The sequence below is a fragment of the Podarcis vaucheri genome (assembly GCF_965113315.1).
Source record: "Podarcis vaucheri genome assembly, chromosome: 3".
Classification (NCBI taxonomy): domain Eukaryota; kingdom Metazoa; phylum Chordata; class Lepidosauria; order Squamata; family Lacertidae; genus Podarcis; species Podarcis vaucheri.
The window spans coordinates 104207534-104227494 of record NC_138761.1 but is presented as its reverse complement, the minus strand read 5'-3'; the positions used below and the strand labels follow the sequence as shown (position 1 = coordinate 104227494).

At 40.7% G+C, this 19961-nt stretch overlaps 1 protein-coding gene across 4 annotated transcripts in view; it reads right to left on the bottom strand.

Annotated features, from left to right (window-relative positions):
- The window catches only part of ATAD2B (ATPase family AAA domain containing 2B), a 54904-nt gene that overhangs the window by 11426 nt on the left and 23517 nt on the right, over positions 1-19961 (bottom strand). For 3 of the 4 annotated variants that reach the window (XM_082215398.1, XM_082215400.1, XM_082215401.1), the window contains 8 exons: positions 18871-19030; positions 15091-15181; positions 7041-7352; positions 6651-6783; positions 6036-6222; positions 4155-4340; positions 3282-3417; positions 1358-1554 (listed from right to left, as the gene is read on the bottom strand). In XM_082215398.1, the coding sequence (XP_082071524.1) occupies positions 1358-1554; positions 3282-3417; positions 4155-4340; positions 6036-6222; positions 6651-6783; positions 7041-7352; positions 15091-15181; positions 18871-19030 (1402 nt within the window). The remainder of the gene's footprint in view (positions 1-1357; positions 1555-3281; positions 3418-4154; positions 4341-6035; positions 6223-6650; positions 6784-7040; positions 7353-15090; positions 15182-18870; positions 19031-19961) is intronic. The other variant, XM_082215399.1, reaches the window with a different exon arrangement.

Genomic DNA, 19961 nt, shown 5'->3' with positions numbered 1-19961 from the left:
CTGTTGTGGAGAGTTGGGGAACCCTCCAGAACAAAAGATGGGGCCAAGGAGCTTTGATTTTGAAAAGAGGGAGCATAAGTTCTATCATCATGCCTGCTGGCACAACATTAGATCTCACCCAATAAATGTATGTCAATATTCTCTGCTCTTCGTCTAGATTGGGGGCTGTGTTTTCATATTAAATAGTATAGCTGCCACTGTAGACTGAGCTCTGATACCACTCAGAAACCTAACCAGTGGTCCAGTTACAAATTTGCAAAATGGAGCCAGTAATTTACTATTCCACAGCACTTTTTCGACTAGGGATGGGCTACCATTCTTTTTTAACGGCCACATTCCCTTGGTAATCTGTCATGGTCTCATGACAACTGCGGATGGGGCCACTCCATGTAATTCTGTCCCCTCCTTTTCTCTTTCCATGCTCTCTTCTTTTTACCCAGTGAGCTACTGGAGGAGGAAATTGCAGAATACACAAAAAGCAGGCATTTCCTTGCAAACAGACTGCCATCACCAGAGGTCTGAATTGATCACATGCAGACCATCTGATAGAGTGCACCTTTGATAGAGCTATTCCTTGAACTATCAAGCCCCCAATTGCTAGCACAATGCAAATTACATTTTTATAAGCACAACACCACAAATGGCTATTTCTTAAGTTATCTGTGCAAAATTGAGCTTTGAAGTTGACCGAAAATCGGACAGATTGTCACAAATTTGCTTGTAAACATGAACTAAAAGTGATTTTCTAGTAAACAAGAGATAGTTAATGCAGCTTTGCCATTCACTGCTTAATTTTATGCAGAACATTAAACTATTTTTTTACTCTAAAGGCAAAGCCCAGAAAATTTAACAGTGACTCAAACTTAAGTCGCCAAATTCAGTCTTATTTTTCATAAAACTATATTTGTAGCTGACTACAAGTTGTCAGATCAAATGGTGTCATTACAGATTTATAAATTTTCAATTTTCACTTTGGCCAGAAACAGGCAAGGGGAAAGAGATGATAGTTTAATTTGTGAAATATTCTGGCAGAGGCATTACAATTCAATAAATTTCTTTCAACATCCCCATTGGCTACGTAGTGTTACTCCAGATAAAACAGTTTGCATCTGCTTCCTGTGAACAAATAATTTTTTGCTACAGAATGGAAGCAGCTCGAACAATACAGTATTCTATAGGTTAGCATTCTTGCCGAAATAAGTTAGCAATGGCTTCAAATGTTAAAATTAAGCCACAATTGCTGTAAATATGCAAAACAGGTTAGATCAGGGATATCTGCAATAACAACTAATATATGTATTCTTAATCAATCACTAATAAGGTCAACTTCATTGTTTGCACGTTACTGAAACAAGACCTCTTCAATATCCACCGGTTTGCTGAAGATGTTAAAGCGCTTGTCTGTGGCCAATCTTTTGGTAACATCCCGGAGAAACAATCGCAGTTCTCTCAGTGTGTTTTCTTCCTGGTCCTCCATTCGCTGCTTTTCTGCCTCTGACAGCTGGCGAGTAGAAAATGGTAGTGCAAGAGGAAGCACCTCCATATCAGAAAGAGCTTTAAAAATAAGAATAATCAAAAAGTCAGGCAAAACAGGCTTTGCAGATTACATCCTTGGAAAATTTCACACGACCCAGTGAATTTCCTACTTTTTACCCTTATCAGACTTGATAATGCCAAGAACTCTGCACTCCTTATCTCAGCTCCGCACACCAAACCGAAGTAACCATATTGTGGAGACTTTACAATTACTGCAAACAACGACAGCCTGCTCAGCACCAGACACCTTTCCTTCAATAAGAGGGGTTGACAAGAGACAGGGTGGCAGGAATCTCAAGATCCTGCATGGCCTTCTATCACAGCTATCAGAAAGTTAGAGCCAGAGATATTTTTGGCTCCTTCAGTCTATAGAAAAGCACAACTAATGCCTGCCAAGTTGTAAGTCATCTCCCACCGAAATATGGGTTTCCTTTCAGTGCCAAAGAAAATGTTCCAAATCCCAAACCCCAATTAATCTGAAGCCACTACAAAAACTGTCTGTCTTTCCCCCTTAAGATTTACATACAGCCAAGCTTCTAGGAGGTTCTATAAGCAGGCTATGGGGGTAGGAGTAAAAAAAGTTTCTGGTGCAGGAAAATCCAAGACCATACTGGCAGAATCTAGTGATTGGGTGCTGTTTCGGGCAGCTCTCTAAATTTCTGCTCAGTTCATGCTGCCTTCTTTCTCTCAAAGCTGTTATCCATTTCAAAGTCTATTCCACAACTCTTGACAATTTTACCACCTGTTTAGATATGAAGACTGTTATAAAAATATATAAATGGGTGCTCGTTGGCACATTGAGATGCTATTCTGGCAGCCTATTCAGCCCGTTTATTGCCTTTAATTCTAACACGTTCAGGAAACCAACCAGCCTTCAGGATGTATGTTGAGGTAATAGCTGAGAGAAAAAATGGAGCTGAGGGAGTGTGGTGGAATTGGCCTGCTCAACCAATTTTGTCTTTTTTCCCCAAACTAAAAAAAGCCACCCTTCTTTACCCCCCCCCTTTCTTGTAGAAGAGTTGCTCCAGCCTCCTGTTAATTGTGGCTACTCTTCCTGCGCCTTTTCCAGCTCTGCAATACCATTTTGGAGCTGGGATGATCAGAGCTGCATAACGTTACAAATATCGGAAAAAGCTAAGGTATGCGACCATTTAACCATGAGGTTTGCTTTTGGTTTAGTGTCACAAATATGGCTGCACACTATACTAATTACAACACCAGAATTTTTATTGTCTATGTCTTCTGTAATAATTCCTACTGTGGCGTTCCTTTTTCACAGCTGCCACACGCTGAAGACCTGCTTTCCATAGCTATCCAACACAACTCCCAAGAGTTCCTGGTGTCACTGCGGGGTTCAGACCCTATCAGTGTACATGGGAAGTTAAGATTTTGTTTTGTTCTCAAATGTGCATCACCTGATGTTTATTTACATTGGACTTCATCTGCCAGTTTGTTGCCCATTTCATTCAATTTGTTACTTTGTTTTTAGAGCTCTTCACAATCTTGGATTTTCACCAACCTGAATACTTTGGTGTCATATGCAAACTTAGTCACTTTGCTGCCCATCCTTAATTCCACATCATTCAATGAACATGTAACACCATGGTGTGGATGCAGATATTAATCCTGTGCACCGTCACCACCAACGACTGCTATTTCTAATCTTATTTCAAAATGAACACAAGTAGTGCTGCTTTCAGGTGGAAAATTACATACATTCTGGACTTTACAGAGAATTAACTTACCAATTTGTTTCCTTCTTGGAGGAGGCAGAGATGCTTGATTGAGGACAAGCTCTTGGAAAAATTTGCGCCTGTCTTCTTCACTAGGTCTCTGAATATAAAAAACCTCTTCATACTGGATTTTAAAGATACATTTCACCTACATAAAATCAATGAGAATTAGGCAGCTGAAAATCTCATCAAGCTACTTAATCGAACAAAACAAGCAAATTTTACTACACCACCCCCTCCCACTACGTAAAAGAGACAAAATGACCCTCAGAATTTTACTGCCTGAAAATGGGGTAGCTAAATTGCACGTGCCAATTTGGTTAGGTCCTAGCAGAAGCTAGTAATTGGTTACATCCTCAGCAGGGAAGTAAAGCACACACTAGGATCAAAAACAGCATTGTTTCAATAGCATTTAACAAAAACAACTAGTCTGACAATCACAGAGGTGGGGCTTGAGTCTAGCGGACCAAATAAGGCAGTGTCAGGGCAAGAAAAGAACATTGGACAGAAGTTCCAAATTAGAACGGGAAACATTTGCTTTCTTGTTTTAGGGTATTTTTCTAAAGTGTCGTCGTCAGCGGTACCACCACCTAGCCGAAATTAATTTTGCAATGCCAGCTTCCAAAGTTTGATTTACGTTAGGAAGCAACATTATCCCAATCTAACGATACATACAACCAAGTTTCTTACTAACACGCAGTCCCCCATTCTTGCCACAGTACAAGTGGTTTGTTAAACACCCTCAGGAATAAAGAGATACTTCAGCATTGGGGTAGGTTTCCCTCCAAGTGGACATCCCTACATGCACATTTCAAGTCCCTCTCTGATTCAGGTTCACTCTTCCCTACAATGATTCCACTTCTCAATAAATCACGCCATGCTCACCTCTTCAGGCAATTCACTATACATGGTTTCAGAGGTAGAGAGTAGAAATATAGGTGAGAATGATGGTATGTCTTGCAGCAAAGTTAGAAAAGTAGCTCTCACAGTTTCACTGACAGCTTCCCACCAATCACCAATATGAGGCATGTAAACAATACTCGGTAGTGTTCTTCTTGCTTCACGAAAGATCTAATTTAAGAGGATACCAATGTTAAAATGATATTAATAATTTTTAAACAATTATTTGTATTTTATGCACACAAACATTTAAGAATGTAGTATTTTCAACTGTATCTTTCTTAAAGGTTAGATTTAAATAGCTATTTTCCATATGCATTCACGTTAAGGCTCCAAATTATCTCGGTCTTGTCTTAGTAAAACTACAATGACCGCTCCCCGCTTAAAAACGGGGGGCACCCTTTGCGTGGACGCGTGCAGCCCCTGGATCTGGAGCGGCTCCATCAGCATAGGCTTGGCTTTGCCTTCCCCCAGGTGGGATACCTGGAGGTCTCCGCCTACCTCTGTCAGTTGTCCAATCCTGCTTGGGGGAAGCGTTGCCAAGGAGACCAGGCCAGGTAGGGGAGGGATTACCTGCCCACACAATAGAGGGAGGATCTTACCTGGGAATCCTCACTTGGCTCCAGAGTAAGGATTAGTAAAACTACAAAGCATTGTTCTAATCATCTATCATCACAAAAATCACTAACTTGCATAAGAACATTAAACGGCACTTTTTTATTGCTTCTTCTGATTATTATTATTTTTTAATGGTATAATATTCTCAAACATTGCTTTCTCTCAATTTTGAAATGCCGCCGCTTAACTAAACTGAAATTAATGGTCACTCTGCATCTTGCCAATAACTTCAAACATAGCATGGCGGCATGTTTCAAAATCGTCTCCATAACATATCATTCTGTGTTTTTCCTATACTTCAAATGGATATGAGATAGCAGGGTTGTGATTATAGATGACAGTTAACAATGAAGTCTTTGGACTAAACAATTGCCAATTCCCTCCCCAATAATATTAAATATTCAGTGTACAGCCATGGCTTTGGCTCAGAGAATGCTATGACAGAGCTTACATGTGCAGCCTAAAAATAAAGAACATTTGGAGAAGCTGAAGGTTTTCTGAAGTGTTTTTATAGAAGATATGTTGGTTTCTGCAAAGCGGAGATTTAATCCAACCTCAACAGGTAAGTTAAAAGAGAACCCAGCGGTCTGGGAATAGGGAACTGACAGCCCTCCCCACTCAACCCACAGAATTCTCCCTCCCAGGTTTTAGGACTGAAAATACCTCTTGTTGGTGCCAAAGCTAAAATGCTTTTTACAAGTCTGTAAAAAGAAGGGTGGATGGTTGAACCAAGAAGAAAGGTAGCCCTGAAACTTAAAAAGTTTCTCACCCTTTCTCACCCTGCAAGTGACGTAGTGATCTCACCATTCAAGATAAATTGACAGCAATCTTAAACATTTTTAACAAATTCCACCAAGCTCAGTCTCTTTCCGGAAGCTGGTGACTGGAAATACTTTGTCTCAAACCAGAGAAGAAGCATGCATAGCTTGGCAGTGACGCTTCTCGCTTCAGCAGAAATGTATTGTGGCACCTTAAGATTTCATTGCCGTTTAATTCTGTGGACTTGGGTAGAAAGGGAGATGGGTACAGGATTCCCTTTTAGTTGTCTGACACAGCTTTAACTGAGGCTTCTGCTTCACACAGAAACCCCTATCTGTGTCTCTAGGAACACTTAAAATTTCCTATCCACATGGTATGTCTGCAAAGAGGGATTCCTTATTGACATTTATTTCACTGAAAGCTGATGGGAAACTTTCTGCGTGCGACATGTTGCGTCAAAGGTCAAAAGGGATATAAAGGCAGACTAACCTGCGCGCATGATTCTTCAGGTGTTTTGGCACTGACTGAATAAAGTGCTGGCAGATCTAATCTGTGCACAGCAATTTTTTCGAGCGAGTGCAAAAGTGCTGGAGCAAGGTGCGAAGTCTGACCTGAATCCCTCTCTCCAGAAAGCAGTAATCTTGGCCGGTAAGAGGTGGGCTGATGGTAAGCTGACCTGAAACAAAAACATTATTTGTTTTAGACCTGATCTGTTTTACCATGTATTTTTAAATTTACTATACATTGAGTACTGTTAAGCGCTTCCTAGTGGGCAAGTTGAATGAATTATAGCAACACACCTGCAATTAGCATGCCCGACACTCTAGCAGGGAGTTAAGTCAGCTTAGCAGAGGGGGTTTATCAGGTGTAGGGAAATGGGTGGTGGCGGGTGGGGCAGGCTTGCAAGAGAAGCAAACATAAACAAAGAATCTTTATTGCTTGATTCTATAAATCTCTCTAGAAGAAAGCTTTAGGGTAAGAATACACCAGAGCAAACCAAAGACTATACCAGAGTAGTACCACAAATCACAAACTTATGCAGGCACTACAAGCAGCTATTCCTGTGCAAGTCTTGATGATAAAGTTATCAAAACATCTACTCACATTGTAAAATGAAGGTAAGGTTTGTGTACAGCAGCTGATAAATGTTTCTTTGGTGATCCCGACTGGCAACTTGTCTCAAATATTGATGAAGCATGCTCATCTTCACTATCGTCCAAAATTAGACTAGTTGCATCTGTTCAATGAAAATTAAAGGCCGATTAATACGTTAGCTGACACCTCCCTCAAACGTTATGAAACAGGTGCTTAAAATATATTTTGGCCAAGATAAAAGGAAGCTGTAATTAAAAGGGAGGAAATGAAACCTTTTGCAAGAATATACTTAATATAATGCCCCATAGTCTTCATCAAAACATTACTTTAAAACTGTTCTTGTTTTGTTTTGTTTTCTAATCTGATACAAGACTGATTGGAGTGAAAAGATGGAAATACCTTCTCTTTTGTCAGCCTGGCTGAACTCTGCATGAGGAAACACTTTATGTAAAATTGCCAGAAGGTCATTGAAGGTTCTTTCCAAAAGTGGCCTTATGATGGGAGATAGTGCATGCCCTGAAGACATTACGGCACGTTGAGAGGCAGGCACAATATTCTGCATTGCATGGTAAAAATCTTGTGCGCTGAGAACTATTGAAGAGACGTCTAGCTGCAGTTTCTGGCTACTGAAGTAGATCTGAGGATAGCGCCGTCGCAGGGCAATCAAGGCAGCCTCAGTGCAAAGTGCTTTTATGTCGGCTCCACAATACCCTAGGGCACAGGAAAGAAGAAAGAAAACATACAAAGGTTCCATAAAGCAGCACCAATGTTTTGCATATGTCAAGCACCCGCCTGAAGCCGAAAGCAGCCAGCAGCATTCTGTCAGATTCATTCACAGTGCATTTAGTAATATGTGCAGCTTTAATATAAATCAAACCACCTGCTGGCAACTGAAAAAGCAAATGTTAAAACTCTCTCTTAAGAATAACCAAGGCTCTGAAAAAAATTCATTGCAAAAGAACCTATGAGACAAAGGCAAGTGTAAATACATTACTGTTCGACATTACCCGAGTGGTGTATGGACCTCAGGCGTGCAGGAACACTATGTAAGCACAGAATCCAATCTCAGGAGGATTGGAACTAAGAAATAAAGCCTTCGCTGAGGTAAAAAAAAGTCAAGTCCTCGTGAAAAGGGGCAATGTCTGTGCGTGTTATGGAGGGAATGCCTACGGGTGGCGTGCCTATGGATTTTCCTACTCTAAAAACTACGTGCGTGTTATGGTCAGGTGCGTGTTATAGAGCGAAAAATACGGTACTTGCTGCATCTGCTGAAGACTCACTAGAAACAATGTTGGGTCTGGCTTTCAGGGAAGAAACCTTCCATGTATTGCGGAATTCCTGCTCTCTCCTTCCATGGAAGGGAAACAATCTCTGTGCTGGTATCCAGGTTTTTCACATCATTCTTTGAGCAGCCAAAACTACTGTGATCCTGCCTTATAGACAGCTGTGCTATTCAGGACATTTCTACAAGATTCAGTACAGAATGCTCTATATTATGAATGGTCACTATGCGTATTTGCTGAACTTAGCTCCTAATGAAATCAGTGTAACTTTACTTAGTCAATATTAATGTCAGTGGCATGTAAGTGCCACTAACAAACTCTGGATCTGACTGTAAGTTTTGTTCTTGCAAAATGTTGGCTGTGTGTGAAAACGTTTAGCTGGTGTCTAAAGTTATACAGTAAATTGTTAGGGAAATTTGGTGCAGCTGAAGAAGGGACATGGGTGATTCAGTTGGTGCGACCCTCGCTCTCTCCCTTCCCCAAGAAAATTAGCCACCCTGCTCTACAGCAGTCAGAAAGTGAAAATTATTTTGCTCATAAAAATATAACAGACACATAAGCATAATTTCTAAAGTACCAAGAAAAATTATTTTGTCTGAAATATACAGTTAATGAGGGGGGGCTCACTTCCAATGGCAAGCAATCCCTGTCCTGATAAGCATTTACAACTGCTTACTAGGAGGTTCCTGCCCTCATATTTACAGTCTCCATGCCTCCACCATGATACTGACGTTGCCTTTGTTAAGCACTTTTTTAATGCATTGCTGTGTTAGGGATAGCTAACCATCAGTAAGAGTTTTTAGCAGCATCTCTGTTGTGTAGCTCAACAGCAATGCAGTATGACCCCCCAGCTCCTAAACACCCCAATGTTTTTGCATTCCCAGGAACTCACCAAAACAATTTATTGAGTACCTAGTGGAATACACTTAATGCTCATCTCATATTTACCATAACAAGGACAGGCACAAGACTGGAAGCTTCTGCTTTTGATTAGCTGCTGCTACTTAGAAGCTTCTTGGTAAAAGAAAGACACTGTGGCTGCTGTTGTCCATTGTTACACAGAGTAGTTATAGCCTCTTCCATCAGCATTAGTCTGTGACTGAACGTGCTATCTAGGCTAGCCAGAGCCAGTGAGAAGATGCGTTGCCTATTGTCTCTGAGCAAGGCATTATCTGGTTTGCCTCTTGAAAACATGAACTGTTCCTTACCTAAAACACAATCCATGCCCATTCTGCTTTCTTACACAGGTTATTCCGGAGGGGGGGGTGAGGGGAGAGCTACTTACTACTTAAAAGGAACATCACTGGACTAAATCAACTTAGGGCCCGTGCACAAACTTAAGTTTGGAGCTTTAATTTGTTTATTTTCTATATTAAAACATTGACAGTTCTCCTAGTTCCCTAAGGAAAATATACTGGCTTATCTTGGAAAAGATTGCAGCTAATTATTCCACCATTATTGTTTGTAGCTGCATCACCCTAGATGTATTATGATCTAGAGCGTACAGAAATGGATTCCCTATGCAATTTGCTTCAAACATATTTAAAAAAAATATATTCAGCTCAGCTTACTGGAGTACAAGGTCACCACTGCTAGTAGGAGACTTCAGCTAATTAAAAATATTCTTAAAAGGTGTTCATAAAATGACAGGGAACAGTTTCAATTTAACAAACAAATAAAAAAACACCCCTGTGTGCTAGTTTGAGGTCTTAATTTGAATTATGTCTAGCAATTCTTAGATAGGCATGTTTTGGACACCTTAAGCTATTATGGGATATTGGGCTTGGTGTACCCATTACAAACATGGTCCAATCAACTGCTTTCTAAATAATCATATAGGCTACAATAGAGAAAGTTGGATCTCATTACTCTTATGAGTTATTGAGAATAATCTCACATTGGAAGACAAACAAATTTTACATATTTTAAACCAGAAGAGTAGTCATATATGGCTATGTGGGAGACATCTGATAAGATAATGAAGTAAAATAGTGAGAGAAGTTGGGCAAAACAGGTTAAGAATAGGGACATTGTTTTAGATCTCTAGTGACCAATTATTTCAATGGGGAAGTGCAAGGTTCAAAGGCTGGTTGTGAGTATTCATTGGGATATGAATATGTGAGAGTATTCATTGGGATATATATATATATATCTCACATCAATCAGAAATCTAGGTAATCTAGAACACTGGTCTTCAGGACCCACTTGTGGGCTGCAGCCTGATGCAAAGTATGTCACAACAGTACTACCACCTTGCAAATATAAGGTGAGATTAAGAAATGGGTCCCCAAAGGCATGTTTGTGCTAAAAGCGGATTCTGTGCCTGAAAAAGTTGAAGATAGCTGCCCTAAAAGAATCATTACATGGAGCCTGAACATGGAGCCTAAATGGTACCCCGATCATGTGTAGAAATTTATTGACAAAAAGCATATCATGCAATGTGGAAATTTTCAAAGATGACTTTGGGTGGGGGGACAGACAGAAGGCAAATAGAAATATAGAAGACATCTGCACAGAAAATGGTATGTAATGTACTGTAGAAAGAAAATATTTTAAAACATTAAAAGTGGAATCAGTTTTGCACAGAGCATAAAGACAACAGCGCAAAAGGGCCACTGGAACACCCAAACCTTGTGCCAATTAAATCTATTTCAAATGATTTGGCTATGACCAAATTGCTAAGTGGCCCAGTTCAGATGTCTTATTTCAAACCTCTAAACCATAGTTTGGTAAACTGAACAGCGAACACGCTCTGGACATTACATTCTACATTCCCTACCCTCACCATGACAATTTCCTCATTCACAAGCAAACCTCTAAACCATGGTTTGAAACAATAGTTTGGTGGGTTATGAAAACATGGTTTTCAGGCAATCGTGGTTAGCACATATAACATAATTAGCCTAATTCAGGCATCACAGAAAGAGTATGGTGGGGTGGGGGAGATTATCATACAAAAGCACCAGATGAAAAAGCTAATAATAGGAGCACTTGCAAGATCATGGCATGTTTCGAGTCATCCAACTCATCCAGCTTTGGAGGATGAACTGAATATTACTTCACTTTGGTGCTTATTAAGAATAGCACCAAATGCTTTCACTCTGAAAAAGTTGCCTAAAGTGGAACAAAATAGAAGCTGAGACATCTTCACTCAATAAAGAATCTTAAAAACCTTAAAGGAGGAACAGAGAATGACAGCCAAGCTATATGAGAAGAATAAAGGCAGTCCAGGCAGTTATACTTATGGAGTGGTTAGTATATCTTTGGTGGCAAGTACACAAAAAGAATCTTCTCTTCTTCTTATTTGGCAATCACTCGTAGCCAAGTAAGATTGTCTTCCATAAACACAGTTTTAACAATGAGTCCGTAAGTGAATGTGGAGGCCAATTCTGGATCTACATGTCCTTCCACAGTGGGGACATTGGATTCTGGGTGGGAGTTGATCGCAGGGTGGATTTGTCAAGCGTGCCGTCCTCTTAGCACGTTTCTCCCTTGCGTCCTGAGTTTGAGTGTCTTCAAAGCCCATGACACCTTTGGTAAAGGCTGTTCTCCAACTGGAGTGCTCACAGGCCAGTGTTTCCCAGTTGTCAGTGTTTATACTACATTTTTTAAGATTTGTCTTGAGACAGTCTTTAAACCTCTTTTGTTGACCACCAGCATTACGCTTTCCATTTTAAAGTTTGGAATAGAGTAGTTGCTTTGGAAGATGATCATCAGGCATCCGCACAACATGACCAGTCCAAGTTGATGTTGAAGAATCATTGCTTCAACACTGGTGATCTTTGCTTCTTCCAGTACACTGATATTAGTTGGCCCACCTTCCCAAGTGATGTGTAAAAAAAAATTCAGAGACACCATTGATGGAATCTTTCGAGGAGTTGGAGATGGCATTTATAAGTGGTCCATGTTTCAGTACATGTTGGCAGTACAATAGCTTTTTAAACAAGCATTTTGGTTTCCCTGCGAATGTCCTGGTCCTCAAACACTCTGCACTTCAATCAGGAGAAAGCCACACTTGCAGAGCTCAGGCGATGCTGGATTTCAGCATCAATGCTGGCCATTGTGGAAAGATAACTGCCTAGGTAGGAGAAATGATCAACATTTTCCAACATTACACCATTGAGTTGGAATGCCAGGGTGAGAAAGCACCTTTTCAAAAGTAATTCACATCTTCAAGTGGGATATAAGAGCAGTATGTAAAGTTACAAACACTCCAAACAAATAAAATCCAAATATTAGAATTCCATAATGATCAGCTTTGTACGCTACTTAATTCCATTTTCATTCACAACCTACTGGAGGGAAGGAGGGCTGCATTGATGAAGTTGAGAGCTAACATAAGATTCAAGGGTTAGATCATAGCAGCTTCTAGGACCTATTGTGTGCCACACCTCACTGAAATATAGAGAAGCATAATGGCATTATACAGGATGAAGCAGATGTTCTCAGAAACTAGAATAACTGAAGTAAACTGAAGCTATGCGTTAAAAAGAATTGACAACATTGTTATCAAGTGGAAGGCAGAGGGGAAATGAGATCTTAATTCAACACATGAACATGCACTAAAAAACAAGCCTATCGAGGCAAAAATATTTACATCTAGCTTTGGTACCAAATTAAGAAAGATCAATTCCAACATAAGCTATTGCACACTGGAGCAACCAGACTGATTATCTATATTCTAATCTATTTTAAGTGCAGAAGTGTTTATTGATTGCTTAGTTCGAAAAAAGGCACAGATGATATTCACTTGCAGTGAATACGCCTGAATGATAGCACAAACAGATTAGAGGAACATTTGAGTTGAAGATATCTGTACTATGAAAACTAATGTCTATAAATTAATCATTAAATAAAATTTAGAGGTAACTTGAGTGATTTCTATTTGAAGTGTAAAATTCTGGAATAATTTCTTGAGAACCGTTGGGCAAGTAATAAATCCTGCTTTCAAAAGAGCTGGGTACAGAAATTGAAACATAATTTATAAATTTATTCTAAAGGCTTGTTTGTGACCAAATCCATGCAGGAACATTTTTTCCTCGTGCCAAACTGATTAAAAACCCACAGTGTTACTGCAGCTTTCATTAAAATGTATGGCTTGATTGACTTGCATGAGCCATTTTAGAGCTATGCCCTCTGAAGAACCTGTTTTGACAGCGGCTTAGCAGGGCTAGGATTATGCTGGGTTAATTTGCTGAAAGACACTGATAGGTCCAGGGCTTGATAATGTATTTTGCTCCCTTCCAGTCTGATCCCTATCTCAAATACTTTGATTGGTCTTCAGACAGATTGCCACTTGATTACTTCTGCTTTATTTTGACAGAATTGGCTTTTTAAATGATTTCACACAAATTTGCATTTATTTTTCTTGAAACTGGATTATTTTTCTTAAATGTCCCACATAAAAGTTCTGAAGTGCAAGCTTAAAAAACAAAAACAAAACCCAAATCAAACTCCGCTTATAACCAAAGTATGTTAGCCTCAAGAAACCAACCCTGATGACTACAGAACCTGGAATTCAAAATCTCAAAACAAATCTAAGCATTAAGATGTCTAAGCCTAATGCTAGTGAATGCTCCCAATCCATGACTGCTGAGCAAAATTGTTTTCAGATAATTCAGTCATCATTTTCTTCTTTATGCTATCAAAGTTGGGAGAGTTCTGTCTTTAAGATACCCCACAAGGGGTGAACTGCAAAGTGTTTAGCAACTGCATCAAATTAAGGGCTAAGCAAACATGTGTTTAAATGGTCCCAATGAATTTTCAAAATGCTGAATAAATAGGCTACACATTCCAAGCCATTTTGAGAAAAATTTGAGACAACCTCTTTGCAAATGATAGGAACTAGATTTCTTGTCTAACTTGATCTGCCACCACAGCTTTCAAGTTTCACATCTAACAATTGAACTGCAACTGCAGGATTTAAAATATAAATCTAATTTCAGAGGAAAAAGCAGAGCATAAGCTCTGGGATATTTTTCCCGTTTAATTAAACAGATTTCCCCTTCAAATCCAATTGGTTACACCACAGTAAAGGGCACGTTTTCTTATAAGATATCCAAGCCATGTCGTTGCAATCTTAATATTTTTTCAAATAGAAATATGGTCACAACATGAAGGGACCAAAATTCTATTTTGTTATCATCTACCTTCTACTAAATGGTTTTTGCAGAATCTCTAGAAGAATCTACGTGAAATGGGGTTTGGCACATGCTTTCTTACACCAGGCAAAGCTTAATTTGTCATTTGCTGGATATTTTGTTTTCTTCTCACCAGAAGATGTTGGGGTCTTTGCAGATCAAAAGTGGAGGAATGCTGCTTCGAAGGTAGGTGTTCCTGTGGATGAAGAGGATAATTCGGATGTACAGTAGCTGACTGAATGGATGGTGTTCAATTTAAAATTTTACTGTTTTGATGTAGTAGACCCAATGACCTGATGTTGTGGTTTTCCTAAAAATTGTTGACTAGCAGCGTAAGATGGACAGAAGATGAAAAATTGTTTGGAAGAGGCTATGGTTATTTGTTTAGGGTTGATTTATTATGTTAACACATCTCACTTTTTCTAACCTACTGATTTTATAGTATAGTTGCTAGTATGGCAAGGCTTATTTTTATTTTGAACAGCCAATCTACTACTCAGTATTTCATGTCTGGTGCTCCATAGTATGTTTCAGATATCCAGTGTCCAACTTTAGAGAAAGAAATACCTATTCTGTAACTAGTATACTTTTAAAAGTCTTGAGGATTCTTAGCTCAGTTGCCTTCCAAAAACCATTTCAATAATAAAAAAGACAGAACTCTTTAGCATCCACACATGTAGGGAAACAATTTGGGTTTTTTCTATTTTATTTGTAAAATAAAAAGAGCTGCCATTGTCCTCTGGAAGACCAGTATCTCATAAGCTGGGTAGCTTTGCATGTTCAGTCCTATAAAGGGATAATCAATCATGCCAAAGTTTCCGACATATAAATTGTCTTATAAAGGATCTGTGGTGGTAACAGGAAACATCAGTTAAGATAATATATGAGCAATAAATTAGTATATATTTCAATTTTCTACTATGTTTTAACAGGACATATGTACACAATTTAAAAAGCACACATTAAGGGTTCTTACAAAGTAAAGAAAAAAACCTTTCAAGAGCAAAGACATCTAAAGTGACTCACCGACACATTTTTCTGCTAATTCTCCTAAAAAATGATCTGACAATTTTGGGTTCCAGTCCCTGGTATGTATTTGGAATATGTGCTTTCTTGCCTTGGAAAGAAAGAATAAATTCAGTATTAAGAACTGCATCACAATATATCAAACCTATCACTTGCATGAACAAGTTAATCAACTAACTTAAATATACACCCCCCTCTTATTATTCTTTATTAACACACTACTTTTATAACACCTTTTGACTCTTACAGGCCAGAACCACCATTAGGTTTAGGGGGGGGATACAGTACACAATTAGCAGATTTAAATCAAAACATTAAAACCAAGAATAGCTGAGTATAAATCTTCACTGCAAAATTAAAAGCTGCTTAAAGTCAGTTGAAATGTACAATGCTTTTATTCCTGGCCCAAAAGTCTTCAGGGACCAGTCTAACCTCTCTAGAAAAAGAATTCCATAACAGAGATGCTGCCACAGAAAAGACATTATCTCGTGTCCTAACCAGATCCTTTATTGTGCTGGGAAAAGGAAGTGGTGCTCTTCTCAGAGTTGATCAATATAAGTTAATGGAGATGACTAACTTCGGCTCATGATCTCAACCTATGAACAGGTTCACACGAGAGGCAATGGTCTTTCAAATATTGTGTCTTAAGTCGCTTAGGGCCTTATAGGTCACAGCACAAACAAATAAGAAGCCAGTACAGTTTATATAAGGCTGGTGTAATATAGTCTGAAAATATTCTAATCTAATATATATAGTTCAGTGATCTGGTGGCTGCAGATTGAATCAGCCACAGTTACTGAACACTGGACAGCCCAACACAGCGCTCGTTGAGGTAATCTACCCAGAAGGTGACCAATGCATGTATTACTGTGGCCAGATCCAACTTCTCCAGGAAGAGATGCAGCCAGGGAATTAGACAAGGCACTCTTGGTCATAGAAGTTACCTGAACATCAGGAGCCCCCCTCCCAAACTGACCCTGAACCTTTATAGGAATTTAAAAGTATCCAGGACAAGCTGCATTCTTAGTCCTGAATTAGCCCATCTACTGGCCAAAACCATCTCTACCTTGACTAGACAAAGACTGAACTTGTTAGCCCGCATTCTATCTTCACTGCTTCCAGGCAACACTGCACAGCCTCCACAGTCTCCTTGGCATTAATTGACAGGGAGAGACAGATATGAGTATTATTGGCCTATTGATAACTAGGGGTCAGCAAACTTTTTCAGCAGGGGGCTGGCTGGTCCACTGTCCCTCAGACCTTTTGGCGGGCTGGACTATATTTGGAGGGGGGATGATGCAAGAGCACCACGAGCCCCGGTGGCTGCTTACCTGTGTCTTGCAAGAGGCAGGGGCTGGCAGTGGTGGAGGGACGGTGAACGGCGCACAAAAGGGCTCTGGAGAGGGGCTGCTTAAAATGGCAGCCGCTCAAGCGCTGCTGCTGCTGGCACTAACAAAGCCCAGCCCCTTCCTCCTCTAGGAAGGCAGGGAGAAGCTAGGAGGAGGGAGGGAGGAGGCGCAGGCGCAGTGTGACGGAGAGGAAAAGAACGTTCGGGCTGGAAATCCACACGGCGATTCCCGGATCGTCCGCGGGCCGGATCCAGAAGGCAATTGGGCCTGATCCAGCCCACGGCCCTTAGTTTGCCAACGCATGGATAAGACTCAATCCCTAGATCAGTGGTGGTGAACCTACGGCATGCGTACCAGAGAAAGCACTCAGAGCCCTCTCTGCGGGCACGTGCGCCGTTGCCCCAGCACAGAGCCGTCAGAAGGCAAGGGCGGTGCGTTGAGTCCTCAGCTCAACTTGGGCAGCAGGAGTGCCATGTGTGCGGGAGGTCGGCGCAGGAAGCTGTGCGGCAGGAGTGGGATGCGATGCCCATCAGGGCGCCGACTCTCTCCAAAATGGGGGTTGCAGCTATTCTTTGGCCCAATTGTTCAGTGCGCCCAATTGCGCGGAGGCTTCCGGAGCATGTTGCGGCAATTAGTATTTTGTGTGAGCGGGTTGCGAAATAGCACCGGCAATGATTATGGTGGGCCCTCAGTTTTGGGTGCTGCAGAAGCAGGACAGTAAAGAGCCAAAACCCCCAAAATGGCCCGTCTGCTGCAGCGCCTTTAGGGCTCCTTTTGCTCAGCCGCTCCGCACAGGATGCCCAGACTGAGAAGGCGCCCTCGTGGCCAGAGAGGTGCAAAGGGAAGGGCAGGGTGGGGCATTGGTCTCATTCAGATACACGACGCCATCCCCAAGCAGGCGCTCATGTTGTTCTCAGAGGCTGGGCGTGGCTCATGGGACTTGTGACTGAATAGAAGCACCTCAGATGGGGCGTTGGGGGGTGCAAAACAGAGCCACAACCCCCAGGGCGCGCGTTTTCCCTTGGGGAACCTCCGCTGTGGGTGGGGAGGGCGCAGCATTCTGCACGCGCTCAGAGATGTGCTACTGCATTGGTGGACCACCAAGAGTTCTGAACAGCCGCCTTCCTCCTCCTCCTGCTATTAGGTTGAGGCTGCATAGGGGCTGGTCGGGGCTCGGCGAGGGAGCAGGGCTAGTACACAGGGCAGCCCCCAGGGTCCTTTCAGGAAATGGCAGCACGATGAGGGGGACGGTGTGATGGGGGGCACCACTCTGCGTGTGCTCAGAGGGCCACACCAAGAACACTTGCTTGCTTGCTTGGGCTGGAGCTTAAAAGCAGGGAATTCTTAAAGTGTGGAATTCTCTGCGAAATAATTTTAAGTCAGTGAAAGCACATGGGATTGCTTTCCTTACTTTGTTTGGATCATCTTAATGCAAACTTTTACCTTTCAATAAAAAGTTGTTTGTATCATTGAAAGCTCTGTTATTGTGTTTTTCTTTTAAGACAAAAGATGTATGAGTTGCTTTTTCTAAACCAAAACCTCAGTATTCAGGTCAAACTGCCTTGTTGGAACTTTGCGATAAATACAGTAAGCGGGTTTTGGGTTGCAGTCTGGGCACTCGGTCTCTAAAAGTTTCGCCATCACTGCCCTAGATTGTCTCTCCAAGCTCACTTTTGTTCCCAAAGTAACTGAAATCTTGGGATGATTATATAAAGACTTTTACAAGCAAATCAGTTAATTTATGCCCTCTCATTTAATCCAAACTAATTATGTGCTTCCCCATTTAATTTTTAACAAGCAGTTTATTACTGCAGAAAAATACCACGAACACGATTATTCAGACAGTATAATAGAAAACTAATACTTCAAAGGAAGACTTCAATAAAGATAAGTTAATGCAAAAGAATATAGGAGAATATAATTCTGGAAAAATAAAAAATATATATGTTGCTGGCTATTTCTATTAAGATGTACACCCATTCATATCAGGAAGAAGTGAATTATATTTATTTTCAGACAAAAGCTGAGTATAAGAATGCTGGCATGAAGGAAGCCATAAACTTTTATTGATATGGTTTACCTACAAAGGTTTTTTTCAAATGTAATACAAGACGACTATCTGGCACTACTAGGTTCTCTTAGTTTAAAAAATTTGTTTACATGAGAGCCTGTCCTACCATTAGGCAGATGAGGCAGCTCCCTCAAGACTTTGGAAGGGCAGCAAACTGTTGCCGTTGCTGTTTACTGACCTGCAACAGGCCTCAAAATGTCTCTGGTCAGTCCTGGTTTACCTATTTGAATTTGTATTATTTAACGCTGACTTATTTTGCTGTACTTTGTATTGTGCTTTCAGTTAGCTTCTAATGTTGCCCTGGGCTCTTGAAAGGAAGGGTGGGATATAAGAAATAAAATAAGAACTTCACATTCTTACCTTTTGATCAGGCAGGCTAAAAAGAAATTCCCTGTCAAAACGACCAGGTCTCCTGAGTGCTGGATCTATAGAATCAAGTCTGTTTGTAGCACCAATGACAACGATTTCTCCTCTGTTGTCTAGTCCATCCATGAGAGCAAGTAGAGTTGACACTATAGAGCTAAAACAATATTTCAACCGCATTTTTAGGGGGAAATATGTTCAAAATATGTAAATACAGTCATAAAAAATGTTTTTAACCATCCTAAATAAAAGACATGGATAACCATGACATGTATGGCAAAACCAAATTAAGCCATTCACAAATGGAAGGGTTCCTTCTTTCCTTGGAAGATTTGGCAGAGATATCCTGCTGGCAGAAAGGGGAAAGCAATTCAGAATCATTCTCTTGTAAACCCCCCCCTTTTTTTTTGCTGGGTCCCCTAACCCTCTGCAGAAGATTTTCAGAGGGTATGAAATTGTTTCATTGTGAAGGGAAGTCAGAAAAATCATCGTCCGCTCCTTCTACCAGCAGGAGAGTCCAGAGTCAAACACTGCTTGTGGGAGACTGGATCCCAGCCAAGGTTAGCAACACTATAGTTATGAACACTATAGTGAAGCACTTGAAATGAATTACAGACAAGGCCTAAGTATGCAAGTGACAAGCATTCGATCCCAAAAGGCATAATAATTCTGAATATGTCTTCTCCCAAAGTTATGTCGTATCCCATTACTGAACAAAGAAGAGTTTCTTTTATGCCCTGACAATGCTCCACAGAGAAGCAACGTAAAGAGCAATCCTTAACCAGTTTCTGTTTGATCCTTGCCCACCTACACCAAGGGCAAGAGAAAACCTTTTGTTGTTGTTGTTCAATCTCTCCCAAATAAAAAAGAAGGAAAAGCTTTCTCTTTACTGTCATAGCCAAAGAGATATACCAGCCACCTTTTGCCTATCACTGCTGCTGCAGGGCGAATTTTCAATCTATTGACAGCTGCATTTGAGCCCCAGAGCCCTTTCCACCATATAAGGTACCACTGATAAGCATCCAGGGAGCACAGCCACATCACTTTGTGCACAATTCCTGTATCAGTTATACATCAGTGATCAAGTA